At 36.1% G+C, this 24,243-nt stretch overlaps 1 protein-coding gene across 1 annotated transcript in view; it reads left to right on the forward strand.

Moving 5' to 3' along the window:
* Positions 1–24,243, forward strand: part of HCN1 (hyperpolarization activated cyclic nucleotide gated potassium channel 1) — a 386,678-nt gene that overhangs the window by 307,870 nt on the left and 54,565 nt on the right. Inside the window, exon 5 of the mRNA XM_047073732.1 lies at positions 10,246–10,392. Coding sequence (XP_046929688.1) covers positions 10,246–10,392 — 147 coding nt within the window. The remainder of the gene's footprint in view (positions 1–10,245; positions 10,393–24,243) is intronic.

Here is a 24,243-nt window from a genome sequence, read left to right on the forward strand (position 1 = left end):
CTATATAGTCTCATTATATAAAGTATGGAATGACAATTATCATTACAGTCTTTTTTTTTTTTTTTTTACTTTCAAGATTTTATTTAAATTCCAATAGGTTAACAAATAGTGTAATATTAGTTTCAGGAGTAGAATTTAGTGATTTATCACTTACATATAACACCCCGTGCTCATCACAACAGTGGCCTCCTTAATTGCCATCACTCATTTAGCCCATCATCCCCCCCTGCCGTTCCCCCAAGCAACACTCAGCTTATTCTCTATAGTTAAGAGTCTATTTTATGGTCTTCCTCTCTCTCTTTCCCCACATGTTCATTTGTTTTGTATTTTAAATCCACATATTAGTGAAATTCTATGTATTTGTCTTTCTCTGACTGATTTATTTCACTTAGCATAATACACTCTAGCTCCATCCATGTTGTGGTAAATGAAAAGATTTTATTGTCTTTATACATATTCATTGTATATGTATATACCACATCTTTCCTATCCATGTATCAATCAGTGGATATTGGGTTCTTTCTATGATTTGGCTACTGTTGATAATGCTGCTATAAACACGGGTGCATGTATCCATTTGAATCAGTATTTTTGTATCCTTTGGGTAAATACCTACTAGTGCAATTGATGGATCATAGGGTAGTTCTATTTTTCACTTTTTGAGGAATCTCCATGCTATTTTTCAGAACAGCTGCACCAGTTTGCATTCCCACCAGCAGTGCAAGAGGGTTCTCCTTTCTCTGCATCCTCACCAACATCTGTTGTTTTCTGAGGCATTAATTTTAGCCATTCTGACAGGTGTGAGTTGGTATCTCACTATAGTTTTGATTTGTGTTTTCCTGATGATGAGTGATGTTGAGTGTCTTTTTATGTGTCTATTAGCCCTCTGTATGTCATCTTTGGGAAAATGTCTGTTCATGTCTTCTGTCCATTTCTTAACTATATTATTGGTTTTTTGGGTGTTGAGTTCAATAAATTCTTTATAAATTTTGGATAGTAATCCCTAATCAGGTATATCATTTGAAAATATCTTCTTGCATTCTGTCAGTTGCCTTTTAGTTTTGTTGATTGTTTCCTTTGCTGTACAGAAATTTTTTATCTTGACAAAGTCCCAATAGTTCATTTTTTCTTTTGTTTCCCTTGCCTCGGAAGATGTATCTAGTAATAAGTTGCTCCATCCAGTGTCAAAAGGTTACTGCTGTGTTCTCCTATAGGATTTGTATGGTTTCCTTTATCACATTTAGGTCTTTCATCCATTTGGAATGTATTTGGTGTATGGTCAAGAATGTGGTCCAGTTTCATCCTTCTGCATGTCACTGTCCAGTTTTCCCAACACCATTTGTTGAAGAAACTGTCTATTTTCCATTGGATATACTCTCCTGCTTCTTTGCAGATGAGTTGACCATATAGTTGTGGGTCCATTTGTAGGTGTTCTGTGCTGTTGCATTGATCTATGTGTCTGTTTTTGTACCAGTACTGTACTGACTTGATCATGACAGCTTTGTAATATAACTTGAAATTTGGAATTGTGATGACTCCGGCCCTGCTTTTCGTTTTCAAGAACACTTTGGCTATTTGGGGTCTTTTGTGGTCCCATACAGATTTTAGGATTGTTTGTTCTAGCTCTGTGGAAAAAAAAAAACACTGTTGGTATTTTGATAGGGATTGCATTAAGTGTGTACAGTGCTTTGGGTAGTAGTGACATTTTAACAATATTTGTTCTTTCAATCCATAAGCATGGAATGTTTTTCTGTTTATTTGTGTCATCTTCAAGTTCTTTCATAAGTATTCTAAAGTTTTCAGAGTACAGATCTTTTACCTCTTTGGTTAGGTTTGTTCCTAGGTATCTTATGGGTTTTGGTGCAATTATAAATGGGATCGATTCCTTGATTCCTATTCTGCTGCTTCATTATTGATGTCTAGAAATACAAGCTATTTCTGTACATTGATTTTGTATCCTACAATGTTGCTGAATTCATGTATCAGTTCTAGCAAATTTTTGGTGGAGTCTTTTGGGTTTTCTACCTGGAGTGTCATGTCATCTGTGAATAGTGAAAGTTTGACTTTTTCCTTGCCGATTTGGATGCATTTTATTTTATTTTATTGTAGTCTGATTGCTGAGACTAGGACTTCCCATTATTAAATGACAATGGTGAGAGTGGACATCCTGTCTTGTTCCTGACCATAGAGGAAAAGCTCTCACTCTTTCCCTATTGAAGATGATATTACCTGTGGGTCTTTTGTATATATGGTCTCTATGATGTTGCGGTATGTTCCCTCTGTCCCTATGATGTTACAGGTTTTTATCAGGAATGGATGCTGTGGTTTGTCAAATGCTTTCTCTGTATCTATTGAGAGGATCATACATCTTATCTTTTCTTTTATTAATGTGGTATATCACATTGATTGATTTGCAAATATTGAACCACGCTTGAAGTCCAAAATTAAATCCCACTTGATCATGGTGAATGACCCTTTTAATGTACTATTGGATTCAATGTGGTAGTGTTTTGTTGAGAATTTTTGCATCCGTGTTCATCAGGGATATTGGCCTGTAATATTCTTTTTTCAGTGGGGTAATTGTCTGGTTTTGGAATCAAGGTAATGCAGGCCTTGTAGAATGAGTTTGGAAGTTTTCTTTCCATTTCTCTTTTTTGGAAGAGTTTAAGAAAAATAGGTATTAACTCTTCTTTAAATGTTTGGTAGCATTCCCCTGTAAAGCAATCTGGCCACGAATTTTCGTTTGTTGGGAGATTTTTGACTACTGATTCAATTTCTTTGCTAGTTATTATTCTGTTCAAGTTTTGTATTTTTACCATTTCAGTTTTGGTAGTTTATGTTTCTGGGAATTTATTCATTTCTTTCAGAATGGCATATAATTTTTCCTAACATTCTCTTATAATTGCTTGTATTTCTGTGCTGTTGGTTGTGATCTCTCCTCTCTCATTTGTGATTTTATTTATTTTGGTCCTTCCTCTTTTCTTTTTGACAGATCTGGCTAGGAGTTTATCAATTGTATTAATTTTTTCAAAGAACCAGTTCCTGGTTTCATTGATCTTTACTACTGTGGTTTATTTTTTTTGTTTCTATATCATTTGTTTCTGTTCTAATCTTCATTACTTACCCTCTTCACTGGCTTTAGGCTTCATTTGTTGTTGTTGTTGTTGTTGTTGTTGTTGTTTAGTTCCTCTAGGTGTAAGGTTAGGTACTATATTGGAGATTTTTCTTGCTTCTTGAGGTAGGCTTGTATTGCGATATACTTCCCTCTTATATATAGCTTTTGCTGCATCCCAATGGTTTTTGACTGTCTTGTGTTAATTTTCATTTGCTTCCATGTATTTTTTATTTTTTGTTTAATTTCCTGGTTAAACCATTCATTCTTTAGTAGGATGTTCTTTAACTTCCATGTATTTGTGGTCTTTCCAAATTTTACCTCGCAGTTTCCTTCAAATTCCATAACATTATGGTTTGAAAATATGCATGGTATGATCTCAGTCTTTTTGTGTCTGTTGAGGCCTGATTTATGACCCAATATGTGATCTATTCTGGAGAATGTCCCATGTGTACTTGAAAATAATGTGTATTCTGCTGTTAGGATGAAATGTTCTGAATATATCTGTTAAGTCCATCTGGGTCGGTGTGTCATTCAAAGCCATCATTTCCTTGTTGATTTTCCCCTTAGATGATCTGTCCATTGATGTCAGTGGGGTGTTAAAGTCCCCTACTATTACTGTATTATTACCAATGTGTTCCACTGTGTTTGCTATTATTTATATATTTGGGTTCTATCAAGTTGAGGGCGTAAATATTTACAATTGTTAGATCTTCTTGTTGGATAGACCCCTTTATTATGATATAGTGTCCATTTTTATTTTTTTTTACAGTCTTTGGCTTAGAATCTAGTTTGTCTGATATAATGGTGCTACTCCAGCTTTCTTTTGACATCCATTGCATGACAAATGGTTCTCCATCCCCTCACTTTCAACCTGCAGTTGTCTTTAGGTCTAAAATCGATCTCCTTATAGGCAACATATAGGTGGATCTTATTTTTTTATCCATTCTGACACCTTATGTCTTTCAATTGGAGCATTTAGTCCATTTGCATTCAGAATGATTATTGATAGATATGAATTTAGTGCCATTTTATTGCTTGCTTTGTGATTGTTTCTGGAGATTTTCTGTTCCTTACAAGTCTTTGTCACTTTTGGTCTTTCTTCCCCCACTCAAAGAGCTCCCTTTAATATTTTTTGCAGGGCTTGTTTTGTAGTCATGACTCTTAGTTTTTGTTTGTCTGGAAAACTCTTTGTCTCTCCTTCTATTGTGAATGATAGCCTTGCTGGACAGAGTATTCTTGGCTGCATATTTTTCCCATTCAGCACATTGAATATATCATGCTACTCCCTTCTTGCCTGCCAAGTTTCTGTGGAGAGATCTGCTGCTAACCTTATTTTCTTCCCTTGTAAGTTAGGGACTTCTTTTGTCTTGCTACTCTTAGGATTTTTTTCTTTATCTCTAAATTTTGCAAATTTAACTACAATTTGTCTTGCTGCTAGCCTGCTGTTGTTGATTTTGACGGGAGTTCTGTGTGCCTCTTGGATTTGGATGTATGTTTCCTTCCCCATTAGGGAAGTTTTCAGCCATTATTTCCTCAAATAAGCCTCTGCGCCCCTTTCCCTCTCTTCTTCCTCTGGTACTCCTATCATATGAATGTTATTACACTTTATAGAGTCACTGAGTTCCCTAAGTCTACATTCATGATCTAACATTTTTCTTTATTTCTTCTTTTAAGCTTGTTTTCCATAATTATATCTTCTATGTCACATATTTATTCCTCTGCTTCTTCCATACTTGTGGTCATTACATTTACTCATTTTTGAATCTCAGTTACCACACTTTTCATTTCATCCTGACTAGCTTTTAGGTCTTTCATATCTATAGTAAAGGACTCCCTGTTGTCCTGTATGCCTTTCTCAAGCCCACCTAGTATCCTTATGATTGCTGCTTTAATTTCTCGATAAGGCATATTGCATATATCTGTTTTGATTAGATCACTGTCTGTGACCATTTCTTGTTCTTTTTTGGGGATGAATCCCTCCATCTTGGCATTTTGTCTAGGTCTCTGTCTTCTTCTCTGTGTTACCAAAGCCTGTTATGTTTCCTGATCTTGAAAGTAATGGCTTTATAAAGAGGTCGTATACCATGCATGGCCTGGCACTTCAGGAAGTGTCTTTGGTGTATGCTGTGTGCACTCTGCTATGGTGTTTTGGCTTCTATTTCTCTCAGGCAGTCCTCTGCAGAGTTTCTCCTTGCCTGCAATGGGGAGTATTGGGACCCTGGCCAGAGTGTGGTGAGTTTTAACTAGGTATGCTCAAGTCTGCTTGTTAAAAGAGACCTTATGCTATCTCCACCAGAGCTGAAGCTTTGCAGAACTCTATGGTCAGTAGGGGTGCAAGCAAGGGGTTTATGCTGGTCTTCTGGGGGAGGGGCCCGCTTCCCTGGTTCTCAGGCACACTTCCCAATGAAATGCAGCATCTGCAGAGGGCAGGAGGTGGGGCTTGGTGTAAGTGGTTTAGGCTTTTGGTGTTGGCACTGTGCTGCTTACTGAAGTTAGTTTATGCTGAGGGTTGGGGGAAGGAAATGGTGCCTGCAAGCTCTTTTGTATCCAGAGAGGAAATGCCACCTTGCAGATGTGCTTCAAGAGAGGGAACCATCTCTCTTAGTATGTCCCAGGGGATTCTCAGATTATGCTGTCTGCCCCTGGGCTATCAGCCCTCCTCCACAGGAGCACTGCAGCACCTCCCAGGCTCCATACCAGCCATGCTATGGACCTCTCAAACTCCAGTCTTTGAGTCCCGTGGTTGTAAAAACTCTCAAAAATCAGTCTCTCTTATTTTCCCAGTCAATGGCTTTGGGAAGTGTTTTCCTTGTGCTTTTCCCTGTGCACTCCTCCATCTCTCTCTCTCTCAACAATAAAAAAAATAAAAGTTATAAAAGTGGTAACATGGGAGGAATGAGTTTAATAATGGAATGTTGCCTTCATTATAAACACTCTATTAGATCTCATTTTTAGTATCATATTCACACGTTATTTTTATGTACTATTTTAATTGCACAGAAGATTTTGAAAATAAAACACATTAGAATTTTAAATGGTAATGCTGTAGTTTCTTTAGATCTGACGGTTTGAGCTTTTGGCTTTATATATTCAAGAAAGAATTGTATTCACATCTTTGTTTTTCAAAAATCTCTTCATCAGTGACTATCAAATGTATCAAGTTATCTTTTGCATACAGTATAGTACTGCAAGTAACAGAATCCTTTCCATTTTATCTTTTTTTAAACTTTGCTCTCTTCTACGTTTTTTCCATTATCCACCCACTACTAGGTGTCTTTTTCAATGAGTAGTTTATTATTTTTATTCTTCACATCGCACATACATCATATTTTCACTCATTTTTGCAAGTTCTGTTAGGTATGAGGGAAACAGAAAAAAATAAATTGTCCCTGTTTTCAATAAGTGTTGTATTCTACCAAAGATCATTACCCAATTCCCAAATTCAGTGGTTATGGTTCAATACCTCTTTTCTTAGAAATACTCCTTTTGAGCACCCTATCTTTCCCTTGAATTTTATCCTTCTTTGCTGTGAGTCAAGTTTTTTGGTTCTGTCACATTTCGCTGGCTAATCTCAGTTCCCTTAACTTGATCAATTTCCATGATGCAACTGCTTTTAAAACGTAGGTTCCACTTTAAAAAATCCTTTTAGTTGACACATTCTCCCTTAGTGATCTCTTAATCATTGATTATGTGTATATCTTTTCTTTTAAGTGCCTGACCTACATATAAGCATTAGGATATGCCATGGACATCTTAAACTTAACTTGTTAAAACTGGATTTCCTTTCTATCCCCTACTCTCACTCAAACGTGCTTCTTTATGTCCCAAATTAACTCACTACTTAACATATAGAAGTGGTTCTGATATTTTAGTGTAGGGAAGGCTTGTTAAAACACAGACTGCTAGAATTTCTAATTCAGAGTTTCTGATTTAGTAGATCTGGGGTGAAAACTTCAACCATGCATTTCTAACAAGTTCCCCAGTGATACTGGTGTTTTATCAACTATACCTTGAGAACCATTGGCACACAGCAATCAGTTAGTATTTGTTAGATCAGTAATTACTATAAATCAATTAATGTTTAAAATATGTAATATGGGTCAAATCAAATTGAACTCAGTATGATTAAATGACAAGAAATACTCATAGAACTTTAGTCTGAAAGAACAAAGATCATGTGGTATAAGATTCTTACTGTAGATTGGTCAAAGTCTAAAGTGATTAAATGATTTTTATGAGGCAAAATAACTATATTCAATCAATCCTGACTTTCCATAAAAATAAAATAATTTTACGTATAACATTTATAATTAGCCAATCAAGGATTAGTTTTCCAACTCCAGAGATAGACATTGAACACATTATTTGTTTTCTAAATGAGTAGGCCCTTACACATAGGCACAGATTTCTTAAAAATGAATAAAATGCTACTAACTTTTAATGCTGTCTCCCATACCCCCTGAGATGCATGCAAAGAACAGAGAAATCTAGAGTTTAGTATCCTGGTTAAGGTTAAAGATTCTTACCAGTCCAACCAGTTTGGACAGTTTGTTGAGAAAAGTAAGCAGAGATTATTTGACCACTACTGGTCCTGAAGAAAGTTGAATCCTTTATTTGTCCAGAACTGAAAGATTTTCATCAATGCAATAAGAAAAACTGTGGCAGTCCTGTTGTCTTAAGCTGTTTTATTGTTTTACCAAGTTTGAATATTTAACAGGATCCACCAGACTTTTATTTTATTTATTTATTTAAAGGCAAAGGATACAGTGCTTCAGAGAAAGAATGCAGACAAGCAAGAGAAGCTGAAGAGCCTTTCCCCAGCATGAGTATTTCCTTTTAAAATACCCCATCTTTGGGCATGTGGAACATGCTGAGTTTCTGGCTTCATCCACCAAAATCTGTGCAAGGAGGCTTGGTTTGTGGGGGAGCTCAGCAACCAAGCCATCAATGGCTTTTTAAATAGTCAAGCCAGAATAAGCAAACCAGATCAGCTAGTTGCAAGTCATTAGTGCAAAAGTTAAACTTGGGGGTTTCCAGAGGAGCCTTAGACCCTAAACAGTACATCAGATATCCCACTGCCCTCTTTTTGGGTAAAAGTAAAAATCAGATATACAGATGTCTCTAGAAATAATGATAGAGCTTTTTGAGTCCAGCTGCAAATCAACTTTATCCTACACAGTAGTCTTATAGAGGTCACTGAAGCTTCTTTCTAATGGACTATTGCATGAGTTGCAAGTAGACTGAATCCTAGGTCTCTCCAAGCAGGTTACCAAGGTTAAATAGGCATACAGATTTTGAGCTCTTCAGGAAAAATTAAGCAATCCTTCTCAAGTACATACTAGAAGCTACGTACACACTATGACAGTGACAGAATTGGTGCCTGAATTTAAAATGCCTAAATCATAATCAAGTTGCTTCAGACAGAGAGAAAGAGATATATATAGGCCTGCAGGCTTTAAATACTTGGGGGACAGTCTGGTGACCAAATAAAGGAACTCTCATGACAAAGTTGTATTTCCTTTAAAAATACTAATCTCAAAAGGGAAGTCTAAAAACTAGGAATGTTATGTGAAAGGAAATTATGTACACAAACTTGAAGAAATGTAATAGGTTGCTGTCTCTGATTAGATATATGTTTTATCATGTACCAATTACTACACTAATTGTGGACAAACAGTTGGGAGAGCTATATCTTCTAGTCAGAGCTATTCCATCAGGAAAAGATGTGAGAAGAAAATATCCATGTGTTCTCCAAAACACATCAAATGTATTTTGTTTAAGGGAAGAGTCTTTTTCCAGTATATTTATCCAGTTTTATTGCATACTTTTTTATTTGTATTCATTTTATCATCTATGCAATGAGACTAGTTTGGGGGCTTTAATTAATTTTTTCAAAGCGTGGTCTCATGACCATCTGTATTTGCAACATCACAGGAATGTTTCTCTTTTTTTAAATTTTTTTTAACGTTTGTTTTTGAGAGAGAGAGAGAGAACCAGACTACAAGTGTAAGAGAGACAGAGAGAGTGTGAGACAAAGAATCCAAAGCAGGCTCCAGGCTCTGAGCTGTTAGCACAGAGACTGATGCAGGGCTTGAACTCAAGAGCCGTGAGATCATGACTTGAGTTGAAGGTCAGATGCTTAACCAACTGAGACACCCAGGTGTCCCAAGGGAATGTTTCTCAAACTTAAATGTGTATAAGTCATCTGACGATCTTTTTTTTAAGATGTAGACTCTGATTTCAAAGGTCTGGGGTAAAGCCTAAAATTCTCTTCTAATAAGTTCCTAGGTAATATCTATGTTTTTGTTTGAATAGCAGGGATTTATTTTCAAAGTGTATATGTGTATGTATGAGTGTGTGTAAATTCACAAAAGCAAATACATTGAGGGAATCAATCTCTGGAGTTAAGCCTGAAAAATCTGTAATCCCAAAAGGCAACCTCACCCCAAGTGTTATAAACAATCAAGTTTAAGAACTTCTTGGTTAAATGAACTTAAATGTCTGAGTTCATTTTCAGCTGTAAAATTATCTGGATCTAGTCTCACCCTGATAGTCTCTAAAGTCCTAAATTGAAGTGTGACATATTCTCTTACTCTACAGGGCATCTGTGTTGCTTGAGTATCAATGACTTACAAACATCTGCCAAGCTCTCTGTCACGAAATTCAAATTTTAATTAGGTCTGATCTTTTGCTATAAGGTCTAAGATAGAACCTTTTGTACTACCCAAACTTAGGAGATTCTATCCAGATGAGGCACCAAACCTCAACCTGATACTTTTTTTAGAACTCAGCTGAACAAAGATTCCAAGAAAATAACATCACTTTTTTTCTTGCCCCATCACTGGCTTTTCTGGGATGACACCCTTAAATTCACTCAGAGCTCCTTTCCTGCCCCTCAACAACATCTCAGTTCTTTACAGGAAATGTTTACCTAATAAATTCCTTGCATAGCATGTCACACAGAGTAGGTACATTATAGCCTAGTACATTAGTTCCTTCCCCTTAAAAGATTTCTTCTTTTTGTTACTGTTATTCAAATGTTATTGAATATTGAGCATGACAAAGTAAACATGATAATTTCTCATACAGCATAACGATGTTTTCTAATTTCCATTTTCCATTCCTTATAGTATAAGCAAGTGGAACAATACATGTCCTTCCATAAGTTACCAGCTGATATGCGTCAGAAGATACACGATTACTATGAACACAGATACCAAGGCAAAATCTTTGATGAGGAAAACATTCTCAATGAACTCAACGATCCTCTGAGAGAGGTAAGATTTCTAATCCTCGATATCCATGGTACATGGTCATGGTTTATTTTCTCTTTTCATGGCAAATCTTCAAGTCCACGTTATGACACTACTCAGGAGAGGAATCAGAACCCAGTGCTTTGCTTTTCTTCTCCCATATGTTCTCTCATATACAGATTCGATTGTTCAAAAAAAAAGTACTGGAACATTTTTCTTCTAATTATGACTGTCAGAACGGTCTTATTTTCTGTATCCCTAGTCACAAAAATTCTTTCGTGTGTCCTCATTATCTATATCTTTTCAACCTTACACTCTGTCATCTCTTGCTAACTGAACTGTTTCTTTATCTTCTTTTTGATTTCTATTCTCCTTCCATGTTCATTTTACCTGTTTATTCCTTAGACTCTGATTATAGACGAACCTGACCTGTTGCAAGTAATTCATTTCCTATTTCCTCATTAAAACACTTCAATGTCATGGTGCGTGGGTGGTTCAGTTGGTTAAGCATCCAACTCTTGGATTTGGCTCAGGTCTTGATCTCATGATTTCGTGAGTTTGAGCCCCTCATTGGGCTCTGTGTTGACAGTATGGAGACAGCAAGGAGCCTACTTGGAATTCTCTCTCCCTCCCTCTCTCTCTGTCCCTCCCCCGCTCATACTGTCTCTCTCAAAATAGACACACTTAAAAAAAAAAAAAAAAAAAAAAAACTTGAATGTCAATAATCCCCTGTTTGCCTTGCATCTTCTTTCCATACCTCCCCAGAAGTCTTCTGTCTGCCCACTTGAATATTCAGGTCACTCCTGACCAAAGGAATATTCACATAATTGTTCATATTTCTTATAGTGCTTTTCTTTCCCTTCTTTCTTTTACTACCAACCTTCTCAAAAGATAGCTGTGTAATCATTACACTGTGGTTTGATCTGCACTTCTTTACCAAAGTTGTTTCCTTGCAAGTTATCAGAGACCTGTTACTCATCAAAGCCTTTGCCTTTGAGCCCTTGGTGGTACTTTTTAAAGTGTTAACAAAACACACATCCTGAATCTCTTTTTTGGACTTCCTTAACACTGAACCATGAATAAGCCATTGGCTTCTCATTTTGCATATCTTAATCTGTTCTTTTTAAATTTATGTCTTCTTGCACCTTACTTCTGTAAATTATGAGCTCCAACTTCTTGCCAATATGCTGTTTTCTTAAAATCTACATGGTATATATAATAAGCTATGTAATATAGTCGTTATCTATCATGACTAAGCCATTTTTCTTTTGAAGTGTTTCAGTAAATGTTTTAGTCATTCTCTCAAGTCAATTGGAATGTAAAATTATAGTCTTTTTGGAAACTTTCTCTGCTCTGCACATCCAATCACCAAATGCCATCAGTGCACTGTAGCAGTACATCCCACTGTGCCCTTGTTGCCTTCCCCAGTGCCTTGGCCCTAACCTTAGTCCTCTCACATGGACAGTTGGCACTGTCTCCTTACTTTGCCTTCCAGTCTCTGGACTGTCTTCTCTAACTGCCACTTAAAACATTGCTGCTAGATTAATCTTTTTTTTTTTTTTTTTTTTTTTTTTAATGAGGATGAACTACTCATTTCTCTCCTGAGAAAATTTCTCTCTTTACATACAAAATTAAATCCAATTTAGCCTCCCTAGACTCGTATTCCAGCCCTTCTGTGCTCTGGTCCCAGCTAAATTTCCAGTTTTACTTTCCCTGCTGCTCCACATGTTCCAGAGTGGCCTACAGCCAAACTGTGCAACTTGCTGTTTTGCAAAAATCAATTATAATTTCTCACCTTGCTTCATATGGTTTTCAGAAATGTCTCTCATCTGTTAGCAAAATCTAGTTCAAATAATATTTCTTTATTCATAACTTGTTTTTGATTTTCCATGCTAGATTCGATCTTTCTTTTCTTTGACCCCCTAATGCACTGAGTCTACAGCTCTTGTGGGCTCCTTATCCATTCTGTCTATGTTATCATTATTGCTTCACATTTGTTTTCTCCACTTTGGTCTTGAAAGTTCCTTAAGACCAAAGGCTTATCTATATTTTAAATTTCTCTTGAAATCTCTAGTGCATGTAGCATATATCAAATGCTCGATAAATATTTTCATTGCAACTAATATCTTTACCATTTATAACCATTCCCAAGCTTCTGCATCCCCTAAAAGTTATTTGTATTTTTTTTTTGAGCCTTAAACTATCAATTAAGAGTTTGTCAGTAAAGGAATTAAATATCTGCTGTTGATTAGCTTATTTTCTTTACAAATACCTCAAGTAAGACTATCACAAATTGTTTTGCTTTGGGAAACACAATTCAAACTCCATTCTTTGTTGTAGTTTTAGAAACAAAATAATGTATAGTTTTCTAAAAAATATATATCAGTGTGCTTTGGTTTATCTCTTTGTTGGATTACAGAATTTGCTTTAAATTCAAATCCCCTTCATTGAAAGGCAGAAGCTCAGGACACTGGAGCCAGGCGGGGTTCTCAAGGGCCCAGAGGAATTCAGAGGCAGGATGGGAGAGGCCATAGCAGGGAAACAAAGGTAACCAAGAGACAGTATCAGAGATTAAGACTAAATCAAGACAGGAAGATATGATAAAACTAAGGATATATTTCAAAGAAGCAGGAAAATGTTAGGATTCCAGCGTAAAATGTCATTGAGGGAATACGGAAAGCGGACAGAAAAAGTGAGTGTAAAAATGAAGCCTAAGAAGTTTCATGCTTAAATGGGAAGCATTCCCCTGTGCTGAAGATACTCATTGTAGTGTGAAATCAGAATAACAAGTGCATCTTCTTAACCATGTGCATTTTATTAACTACCCTTCCTCTTGCCACACATTAATTTACTCTGATGTTCAGTGGAAAAAATTCACTTTTCATTTTTACCCACTACCAAACATCCACAGCCATATGAAGACATATGTCCAATTTCCTTATATTTTCAAACACCATGGTCCAGAGTCTTGGTGTCTTTTAATTCAACTTCTGAAGTTCACTCACAGCTTTTCTCCCTGCTTTTGACCTCAGTTCAAACGGATACTATCACATGGCCACCATACTGACTGATATAGAACACAAATGTCATGACTCTACTCTCTTCCTAGAACCTGATCATGATCTCCCATCCCCTGTAGGAAAAGTCCAAGATCCTTGACATGGCATATGAGACGCTCCATGCCCTGCCTTCATCTTTACTTTTTTTTTTTCATTAACACTTCATCAACAGGAAACTGTTCATAATTTTCTGGGGAAAAGAGAAAGTACTGTGAATTGTCTCATTGCCTTTCCTCATGCTACTCTATCTTCACTCCTTTCTACTCAGCTTACCTTCCACTTCCCATTAAACACTCTTACCACACGTGAACTTCTTCGTAAATTTTTCCTGACCGCTCTGTCTCTAACATTGTATTTATCATTTGTCAGTTTATTGTTTGTCTAAGACTATGATTTTCTTGAGGATAGAGGCTATGCCTTAATCTTTATACCTTTATTGACCAACGTATAGTAGGAACTCATCAAATATTTACTGACTGGATGGCCTTTAACAGAATTATGAATGAAAAACAGAGTAAGAATTGTGACTACTTAATAAAAATAGAGATTTTGTAAGTGGAATCATGGTGTGCTCAGACACTTAACACCTTAAAAACGTGAAAACAATGTTCTGCATTTGTTCCCCTGCTTTTCAGTTTTTGCACTTCTGGCATCAGAATCATGCAAAAGCATAAATTTAATGTTATACTGAGGGAAGACTTTATTAGAAAGGAAATAGATGGGTCAAGAAAGTAAGGAAACACATAGCAGAGAGATAACAAGAGTCATTATTCAAATCAAAAATGAATCTAAAAAAGCCAGAGAAGTTCAATAAGAACAATGAGAAATACATCTTGCTTCCTATTAAATTAGAGTGTTATATACCCGCTGTATTAAAGTCATCGTGGTAGATCACGAGAAATCTTTCTAAAGTAATAAATTACATTATTTCATCAAAAGCTTCATTCCAGTTAGAAGATGAGGCATCAACTTGGCAAAGGCATATTTTGGTCACTCTTGTGCTCCTAGTGTCTAGAAAGTGCCCGGCACATAGAAGACATTGAATGACTGATCCCATCAATGTCAAATGAATGAAAGTAGAATACTTGGAAGGGGAAAGCTAGATTATTTGATATGTATTTTGTGACAAAAGGTAAAAATATAAGATATGTATGGTATACACCACACACCATATAATTGCTATATAATATATATATATATATATATAAAACATATATAATTGCTAATCATATGTTCAATTTTGAGTCAACCACCATTTTATATTGCAACAAGAGTTTTAACTTAAAATACTTTATTGTACAGAAGGCTCATTTTTATGAAACTATGTAGCCTAATATGAGATGCTAATGTATACTAAAGAGCAGTGATTTCTACCCTAACACAAGTCAGAGTACTCAGGAATGCATAGAAGTGAAAGGTAGGTCAAGCCTTCAGACTCTCAAAAACATATGCAAAAGACCTATTGAGTAAAAACATAAAATGCAATGTTAAGGAATGTGAAAATTATTCTATATTCATAATCAATTAAGCCATTATTATGTTTTATCCATTTCATAGCCCAGTTTATTTTTTAATGTGTTTGAATACTTTTAAATATGAAGACCCCCAAAGGTGTAAAATGGCGGAAGGAATTTCTTTTGCATGACCTACGATCTTAACAAAAATCTTATACCATGCATATGCAAATTAAGTCAGTTAGCAGTTACTACAAAAACACTACTTCATCAAGTACACTCTTTTGTTTCTATTTCTGTGTCATGAATTAGGTGATTTATCTTTTCGTATGTTGAAGACAAATTTAACAAATATCTGGCTCATTCTTATTGTCCCAGTCTCCATAAAAATGGTACCTTCTCAAAGAGGCCCTCCTTGAGAAGTTTATCTGAATTCGTTCTCTTGAAGTCCTTCTCTGAACATAAGCCTTTTTGCTGGGTACCATCCACTGTATTGTCTTGGATCCAAGAAGGCAAGGGTTTTGTCTTTCTTGATTTCCACCATAACTTCAGTCCCTAGGCAGTATATATTTAATAACTACTTGTTGGATAAGTAAACGAATGCAAAGAAAGTATTAATCTCACACTTGGCAAATCATCTCAAAGAATCATTGATTGTTAGAGCTCAGAGAGAACATTTTGTCAACAAAACAGTAGTGTTCATGTGGATAAAAAGTGATGCCCAGAACTATGAAGTGCTCTGGCCATAGAATTCTCTTAATACCACTTTCCATTATAGTATGGAAAATATGGTTTCTCAGATATAACAAAAGGATGCTGGTATCTTTAGATTCCTCCATGTTTTTTGATTTTTTTTTTTAAGTTTATTTATTTATTTTGAGAGAGAAGGAGGGAGAGAGCATGCATGAGTGTGTTAGGGACAGAGAAAGAGAGGGAGAATCACATACAGGCTTCACACTGTCAGCACGGAGCCCAACACGGGGCTCGAAATCGTGAACCCTAAGATCATGACCTGAGCCAAAACCAAGAGTCGGACGCTTAGCCAACTGAGCCACCCAGGCGACTCTGTGATTTTGATTCTTGTGTATATACGATATGCCAGAAGGTCCGTCCTATTTTGCTCGTGGATGTTTTTACTTTTCACTTTCTTCAGGGTATTTTTATTAGTGATTTAGTGCAGTCAGGATGGGATAAGGGGACATTTTAATAGAGTATCACTATAGAAGGTATATAGATAATCTGTAAAATTTCTATAACCTAGTAATATCCATAGAATAGACAAAAATATTTTTTTTAAGATTCTGTTCCTAGTCTCACTAGAGTGTTGTCAGTGGTTCGTGAAACAAATGTCGCTGGTCTCCCTGTCCAAACCGAAGTAGGAGCCACCTCATGAGGTAAAGATGGCAAATGAAGTTGCATGACCGTCCTCAGTTAGGCCACTATGGCCTGAGCACTTGGCTCCACTACAATGTCAGCATTCTGAGGAGGGATTGTAAAGTCATCTTAAAAAATTATCTTCATTTCACTGTGTACTAAAATACATGGACCAGAACAACTATAATTTTCTGAGAAAAACTTTGAGATGGTACTCAGAAACTTGGCATTTCAAATTAAAGCTATTATTTTATGATGTATGTATGCATTATCTATAATCTTCGATCTCTGGTTGCTCTGTGGCTGTGTCTGGTCAAAATTCTGAGTCTGCAAAGCCCAACCTAAGTGATGTCTAGAAACCTCCCCTCCCTCCAGTTGTTATTTGACCTGGCTCTACCTAGAGAGCTTTTGCTTCCATTCACTTATAATATGCTCCTATTTTCCCATAACTGCTCCGTATTCGGTTTTATTGTTTTGAATAGTTTAAATCCCTTTTATGATATGCTCAGTGCCACTAATAGTCATATGTATACTTTCAGTTGTACAACAAATAATGAATGAGAAACTACTACGAAGGGGCTATGCAGCATCACGGTTAAGAGCATGGCCCTGTTTCCACCAGCCCCATTTAAATCCAGCCCCACCACTTACTATATGTATGACTTGGGTTGTTTAGTAACTTGTATGTATTTCCCTTTCCTCATTTTTTAATGTGGATGATGGTGAGATTAACTACTTCATAGAGTTGTTATAAACATTAAATGAGTGGGGGTGCCTGGGTGGCTCAGTCAGTTAAATCATCTGACTTCGAGTCAGTTCATAATCTCATGGTTCATGAGTTCCAGCCCTGCGTTGGGCTCTATGCTGACAGCTCAGAGTCTGGAGCCTGCTTCGGATTCTGTATCTCCCTCTTTCTCTGCCCCACCCCAGCTCACACTCTGTCTCTGTCTCTCTCAAAAAATAAACATTAAAAAATTTTTTTTAAAGATTAAATTAGCAAAAAATATAAAAAATTAGAAATGCACCTGGCACATAATAAGTGCACAGGAAAATTTAATTTGAAGTATTACTCTGATCCAGTGAAGAATAAGATACAGTCCCAGCTGTCATAGTTCTTGCAGCTTAGTGAGAGACAGAAATTTAAATAATCAATTATAACTGTATACGAGTGCCATGAGAGGGTTATTCAGAGGATGTTAGGCCACACAGAAGAGGGAGTGTCCATTCTTATCATATGTCTCATTTCTTCTGGAATGTATCCAAACGATCTGCTAATAAAGCCTTTCCTTCATTTTAACAGCCAGCTTTCTGGAGACAATGTCTTAGCATCAAAATTTGGCATTGAAATGTTACGATCATGAGACTGATGAATGCTTTAGCAAAAGCAGGCAGTATATTTAAAACTAAAAAAACTAATTAGAAAAATCCAGTGAACTATACCCCTCTGCTTATGGGAGCCTGTTGGAGTGTGTACAAAGTAAGAAGGTCTATTTTTAACATGATCAGATTTATACTTATTTGATTAGAGCAAAATGGCAAACTTAACTGTCGAGAAAGAGGTTAATGCCCTTCTGAGTCTGTCTCCAAAGTTCAGAACTGATCTATTTTTAAACAATGGAGTGTGAAGAGCCATGGGCTGAAAATAGGTACAGATCATGTGTCCCAGTAGAATATAGGACGTCAGTATATTTCATTTTCACAGAACATGAATTGGGCTGAGAGTATAATACTGTCCTTCTGACCTTTAATTTGTTGAATAGACTGTTAAGGAAGAAAGCATAATCTGCATGCGTATTTACTTAGAGCAATTTGCAATCATTTTTTTTTTAAAGTACATACTTGTTGATTTTTAAGATTCCATCTCTAATGTGTTTAGTTAAGATTAACTAAAACAGGCTAGACTCTGAATTGTAAAATTATACAAGGATCTTTTTAATTATCAGATATTCGTGTAACAGGCACAATAACAAAAGGCTAGAAAAATTCTTCAAGTGGCCTGCTCATGGTCACATTGCCAAACAAAGAAATTGTGTCTTTTTCTCTCTTTTGGTGTAGAGATTTTTCTCTTGCATCCTTAGTTTCTAGAAAACAAATAGACAAAAGAAAATTATCAGTTTCTTAATATGTGCAAAACATTGATCCAGGCGTGATGGGAAGGTAAATTGTACAATACGGTTTAGTCTCAAAGTGCTTACCATTATGCTTGTAGACACAAGATATAAATACATGGGAAAAAAATAAACTATGAAAAGAAAGTTAAAGTACTTTACTGAAAATACAAGACATGTAAAAGGTTCATATATGGTTAATTGCCAGAGAAAAGCTGACACTACATACTAAAATTCTAAATGGATTGAAGGCTTATGTGTACAATCTGAAACCATAGAACTCCTAGAAGGAAACACAGGGAAAATGCTTCTTGATGTCAATCTTGGCAGTGACTTTTGGATGTGACACCTAAAGCATAAGTGACAAGAGCAAATGTAAATAAATGGGACGACATGAAACTAAAAGGCTTCTGCACAGCAAAAGACACAATGAACAAAATGAAAAGCCAGCCTATGGAAGGGAAGAAAATATTTGCAAACCACACATCCGATAAGAGGTTACTATCCAAAATGTATAAGGGACTCATACAACTCAATAGCAAGAAGATAAGTAGTCCAATTCAAAAAATGGGCAAAGGATGTGAATGGATTTTTCTCTCCAGGGCGCCTGGGTGTCTCAGTCGGATAAGCATGACTGACTCTTGGTTTCAGCTCAGGTCTGATCTCTGGGTTGGTGGGATAGATCAAGCCCCATATCCTACTCTGCACTGACACCATGGCAGCGCAGAGCCTGCTTGGGATTCTGATTCCCTCTCTCTCTGCCCCTCCCTTGCTCACATGTGTGCAGGCATGCTCTCTCTCTCTCACAAAATAAGTGGGTAAACTTAAAAAAAAAATGTTTAAGATATTTTTTTTCCGAGAAGATATTCAAATGCCCAGTAGGTACATGGAAAGGTGCTCAACATCATTAATCATCAGGGAAATGCAAATTAAAGCCACAATGAGATACCATTTCACGTCTGTTAGAATGGTTGTTATTAAAAAGACAAGAACAAGTGCTGGTGAGGATATGGAAAGGAAATCAGGGAGATGGGAAGAGGGGTAAAGATAACATGTATTATGAGAATAAGGGAGAGCCAGACTACCGGGCCTTTTCCTTAATTTTCCCTAACACTGGTCATTACCTCCCTTCCCCTCCCGAGATTTTTCCAGTGGCATTGTTTGTTTCCAGGCCTTCAAACATTAGTCCCATGCAAGATTGTATAATTCTACTTATATGAGCTTCCTGGAATAGGCAAATTCATAGCAACAGGAAGTAAAATAGAAGTCACCAGGGACTGAGGGGAGGAAGACGGGGGGAGTTTCCAGACTTTTTGCTGAGAGTGATGGAAAAGTTAGATGTGATAATGGTTACACAACATCGTGAATATGTCTGTGAACCGCACACTTAGGAATGGTTAGAACTACCAAATAGCTAAATATATATTTTATGAAAATTTAAAAAACTAATCTTATAAAATAGCACCCAATCTTGTATCTCTAGTGTTGATCTTCAGAGCCATTTCCACCTCCCAGCTGCTCTTATCACCTGAATACCCCAGATGCTTCACACTCGATACAAAAATAAAGTAAAATCCTTTCTCGGTAGAAGTAAATGTTGTTTTGGATTTTTATCCCCGGACCAAAGAGCTCAGAAGTTGTTGCAGTGTGTGGGTTGCGTTCCACATCACTTCAGAGTGACCCTAACTGGGTCGTGTATACATCTTGCCCCTGCCCCTCCCTCACTTTCAGAGCCGAGGTTCTCCCATGTCTTGGCAGATATTCAGAAGGGAGCAGTTTCCTTCTTCCTGCCACACTTTTACCAGCCTAACTTGCTCTAGTAGTTTCATAGTACTAGTTTCTAGTACTTCATTCTAGTAGTTTCTTCCATAACCAAATACAACAGATGGCGTAGCTTAAACAACAGAAATGTGTTTTGGTTTTTTTTTTTTTTTTTTCTTACTCTTTTAAAGGCTAGAAGTTCAAAATCAAAGTGACAGCAGATTTGGAGGCTTCTGACACCTTTCTTCCTGGCTTACAGATGGCCTCTCTCTCTGTCGTCCCATGGTCTTTTCTCTGTGCTATTGTATCACCAGTGTCTGCGTGTGTCCCCATCCTCTTCTCCAAAGGACACCAGGAAGATTGGATTAGGGCCCACCCTAATGAATTCATTTTAACTTGATGTCCTCTATTAAGGTCCTCTTTCCAAATACGGTCACATTCTGAGGTATTAGGAATCAAGGCTTCAAAATATGAATGTTGAGAGGATACAATTAAGCCCATAACACTTGGCAATACATGCAGTGCTCTGTGCAAGTCCAACCAAAGTGACATGTAAATGAATGTTCAGTGCAGCTTAGGATGCCTGCCTGGTTTAGGGGCTGGCCTGATTTCCTCCCATCCTTTGCACATGTACATGTATTATTATACACACATCATTTCTATTACTGAGTGTTCATGATGAAAATGAATTTATGGGGATTTTATTTTAAATTCTTCAAATATAGGTTCTTCTCCAATTCTCCAAACATCTTTTCTCAAGATTGAGTCTTCTACTTCACTTTACTATTCTTTTGGAGTTTATACAAATCTTTCCAGGGCTCCAGTCTGGGATACCACACAGTAGGGCTGAGATACAAAGTCTCCAGTGAACGTGCATGTTGCCAATATACAATTCCTTGATTTAGGTTTGTTTGATCTGCTTCTACCTCTTTTTCTTTGCTTTATGATCAAATTTAAGTGCATGTTAGAATTTTCTGTCATTTGCTGTCATTCTGCCTGGTACCTAATGGAGCAATATGTTCCTGTGTTCTGGGAAGGCAAATCAGTGGGACTATGTTAAGACTAAATTAATTTCAGACTTCATTTGCATTCATATTATAAGGCTTAAATGTGATTTAATACCTCAAAACCAAATTAGATGCCTATGAGAACTGTAACAACGGAAAACATTAAAATGTTTGAATTTGTACATCTCAGAATTCGTCTTGTTCTGATCCGTCCTTTACAAGCAGGCAGATTTCATTTAAGCCACTTAATCATAATTGGCCATTTGTATATGCAGAGATTTTAGGCTAATTACCTTTAACATAATTTAAAGAGACTATTAATCTGGCAACTAATGATATAGCTGGGTTTCAAAACAAGTAATGGTGAAAAATGTCAGTATTTAAGAGGCTATTGCAGACTATTTCTCTGTATTTTTATTGGGTTTCTCTTAATATACCTATGATTAACACAAGATATTAACCATTAATCATGGAATTTTGTTTTGCCATTAAAAAGGACAGCAATGAGGACCATGTCTCAAAATGGGAAATATTTTATATTATAAAAGTGGGAAACAAGAAACAAATATCGAATGTATATTATGATTACACTTATATTTAGGTGAACAAGAGTTTGTCTTAAGAGAATACACAAACACATTAAATCACTCTTATTAAGGAGATGAGAATACAAAATTTTTTTATATATTTTAAGAGATATGTGTGTTTTCATTTTTTGCAAAGATTTTTTTACATGCAGCTGTTTGGTAATACAAAAATGCTTACTTACTTTCTTCTTTAATAAAATGGAAAACTACAATAAACTAAAACCGAGGCATCCTGTATTAATTCATCGAATCTCATTTTTCTATTTCTAAACCCTTTAATTTCCCCAAAATAAATACTAGAGGCAAGTATTCCTTAGCTTTGTAGTATATTACATAGGTTTTGAGATCCAAATTAATTAGGAGTTGTAATAAAAACTTTCTTTAAAAAAAAAAACACAGATGATCTCAACCACAGAAATAGATTATCTTAAATTTTCCCTAACAGAACATAGAAATCAAGGGAAATGCTTTCAGTTTAAGAAATTGAAGCAGTATCTAACTTGTAGTCAACGTTTGATAAATGTTTAGAACATTTTTAAGCATTAAGGTCTGCTTGTATGGGCCAATTTTCTTATGCATGCAATCAACCACCTTGCAATTTAGAAGGCAAACCACCAGATCAGTATAAGCCAGTTAGGAATGCTGGGGGAAATTGTTTTTAAATTTCCCAATGTGTTTCCTTTTTAAAAAAAAATAATGGAATGTGTATGTACAATTCACCTTCTGAATTTATTATATCAATAGAGCACCTTTATTATAAGAATCCTATATTTTATTCTTGATGATAGCCAGAAGGGAATTTCACTGAGTCTACCCTAAGAATTTCTTGTCATTTTCTTCTTCTGAATGAACCTCTGCACTCACTTTAACTTTGGTTTTTAATAAACAGTCCCCAACTCAACTTTTTCTTTTACCTGAATTAGTATCCTCTTAACCAAATTACCTTGAACCTTTTGTTTCTTTACAAGTTTATAAAGTATATAGTCTATACAATTCGTTTGATCTTTTTTTTTATTTTTTTTTATTTTTTTTCAACGTTTATTTATTTTTGGGGGGACAGAGAGAGACAGAGCATGAACGGGGAGGGGCAGAGAGAGAGGGAGACACAGAATCGGAAACAGGCTCCAGGCTCTGAGCCATCAGCCCAGAGCCTGACGCCGGGCTCGAACTCACGGACCGCGAGATCATGACTTGGCTGAAGTCGGACGCTTAACCGACTGCGCCACCCAGGCGCCCCAACAATTCGTTTGATCTTAACCAACATTGTTTTTTAGTAAACTATAAATTACAGTGGTTAAAACAGATAACATTGAGTGAACTTTGTTAAATTCTTTACTTGTGTTCATTTAATTATCATAATCTTTGATAGAGTTGCTATAACCTCCATTTTACAGATGAAAAGATTAAGATTTGAAGAATCTGAGTCACTTTCTATGGGCACAGAGCCAACTGGTTTTGAAATCAGAGATTGAGTGTGTGCATGCACACCACCCCCCACACACACAAACCCATATTTATTTTACTACTTACAATTGTTTTCTACAGAATATATACATGTACATCTTCCTCCCTCAACTAGGTATAAACTTTCAGATAATTCTTTATTTTAGGAACCATAGTTTCTAAACCTGACTGCTTATAACTTGGAGTGTGTTATTAAAAGTAGAGATTTTGAATCACATCCCCTAGAGATATAGGTTCAGATTCTTTAAATTTGGATTTGAGCCTGGTAAAATGTATTTTAGTGAAGTCCCATAAATATGTCCACAGGATTATCATCTTCCTCTAAAGAGTAACAGGGAGGAGAATGTTCTCTTTGGCAGGTCGTTGAAGCCTTTTTAAAACTGATGCTGTCTACATGAGAACTATGATGAGAGCAAGGACCCATGGAATAATCCTGAATAGTTTCTTTTACTTTCCAAGAAAAATAGCTTTTCTTTATATAAAAACTTGTTTTATTTTCCAGGAAATAAAGGCATTTAGATTTAGATTTTTAAAAATAATTGCCAAGTGCACAGCCATCAGTTTGCTATCTCACAGTCAACAAATGTTCATGTCAGGATCTCAAAATGTATAAATTTCAGAAGAACAAATTATGGTTAATACCAAAACCTTCAGGGTTTTGGTAATTCCAGATATGTACAAAATTAAGATGGCTTCTTAGAATCCATCAAAATCCTGAGTTAAAGAGCTGGGTTGCCCAACAAACAAACCATGGTTCTTCCCCTTACAAGTATGCGGTCTTTGGCACATTACTCAGTATCTTCTATAAAATGGGGTAGTAGTAATAATTAAGGTATAGGAATTTTGCAACAATAAAATAAATTAATACTTGTAAAACATTTAAAGCAAACCTAGAAACCAGCAAGAACTCAAAAAATATTGTCTCTTATTTTTATAATGTCATTCTTAAAATTATCCCTACCTTAAAAAACAAACAAACAAAAAACTAACACATCCACTGACTCTAATTCTTACCAGTCAAGGCAACTGAACTGTGGGGAAAAAATAGGACAACATTAGCA

This window comes from Lynx rufus, unplaced genomic scaffold, assembly GCF_022079265.1.
Source record: "Lynx rufus isolate CCGP_SWC_20201006 ecotype Redwood Valley unplaced genomic scaffold, mLynRuf1.p SCAF_1, whole genome shotgun sequence".
In the NCBI taxonomy this organism is placed as follows: Eukaryota; Metazoa; Chordata; class Mammalia; order Carnivora; family Felidae; genus Lynx; species Lynx rufus.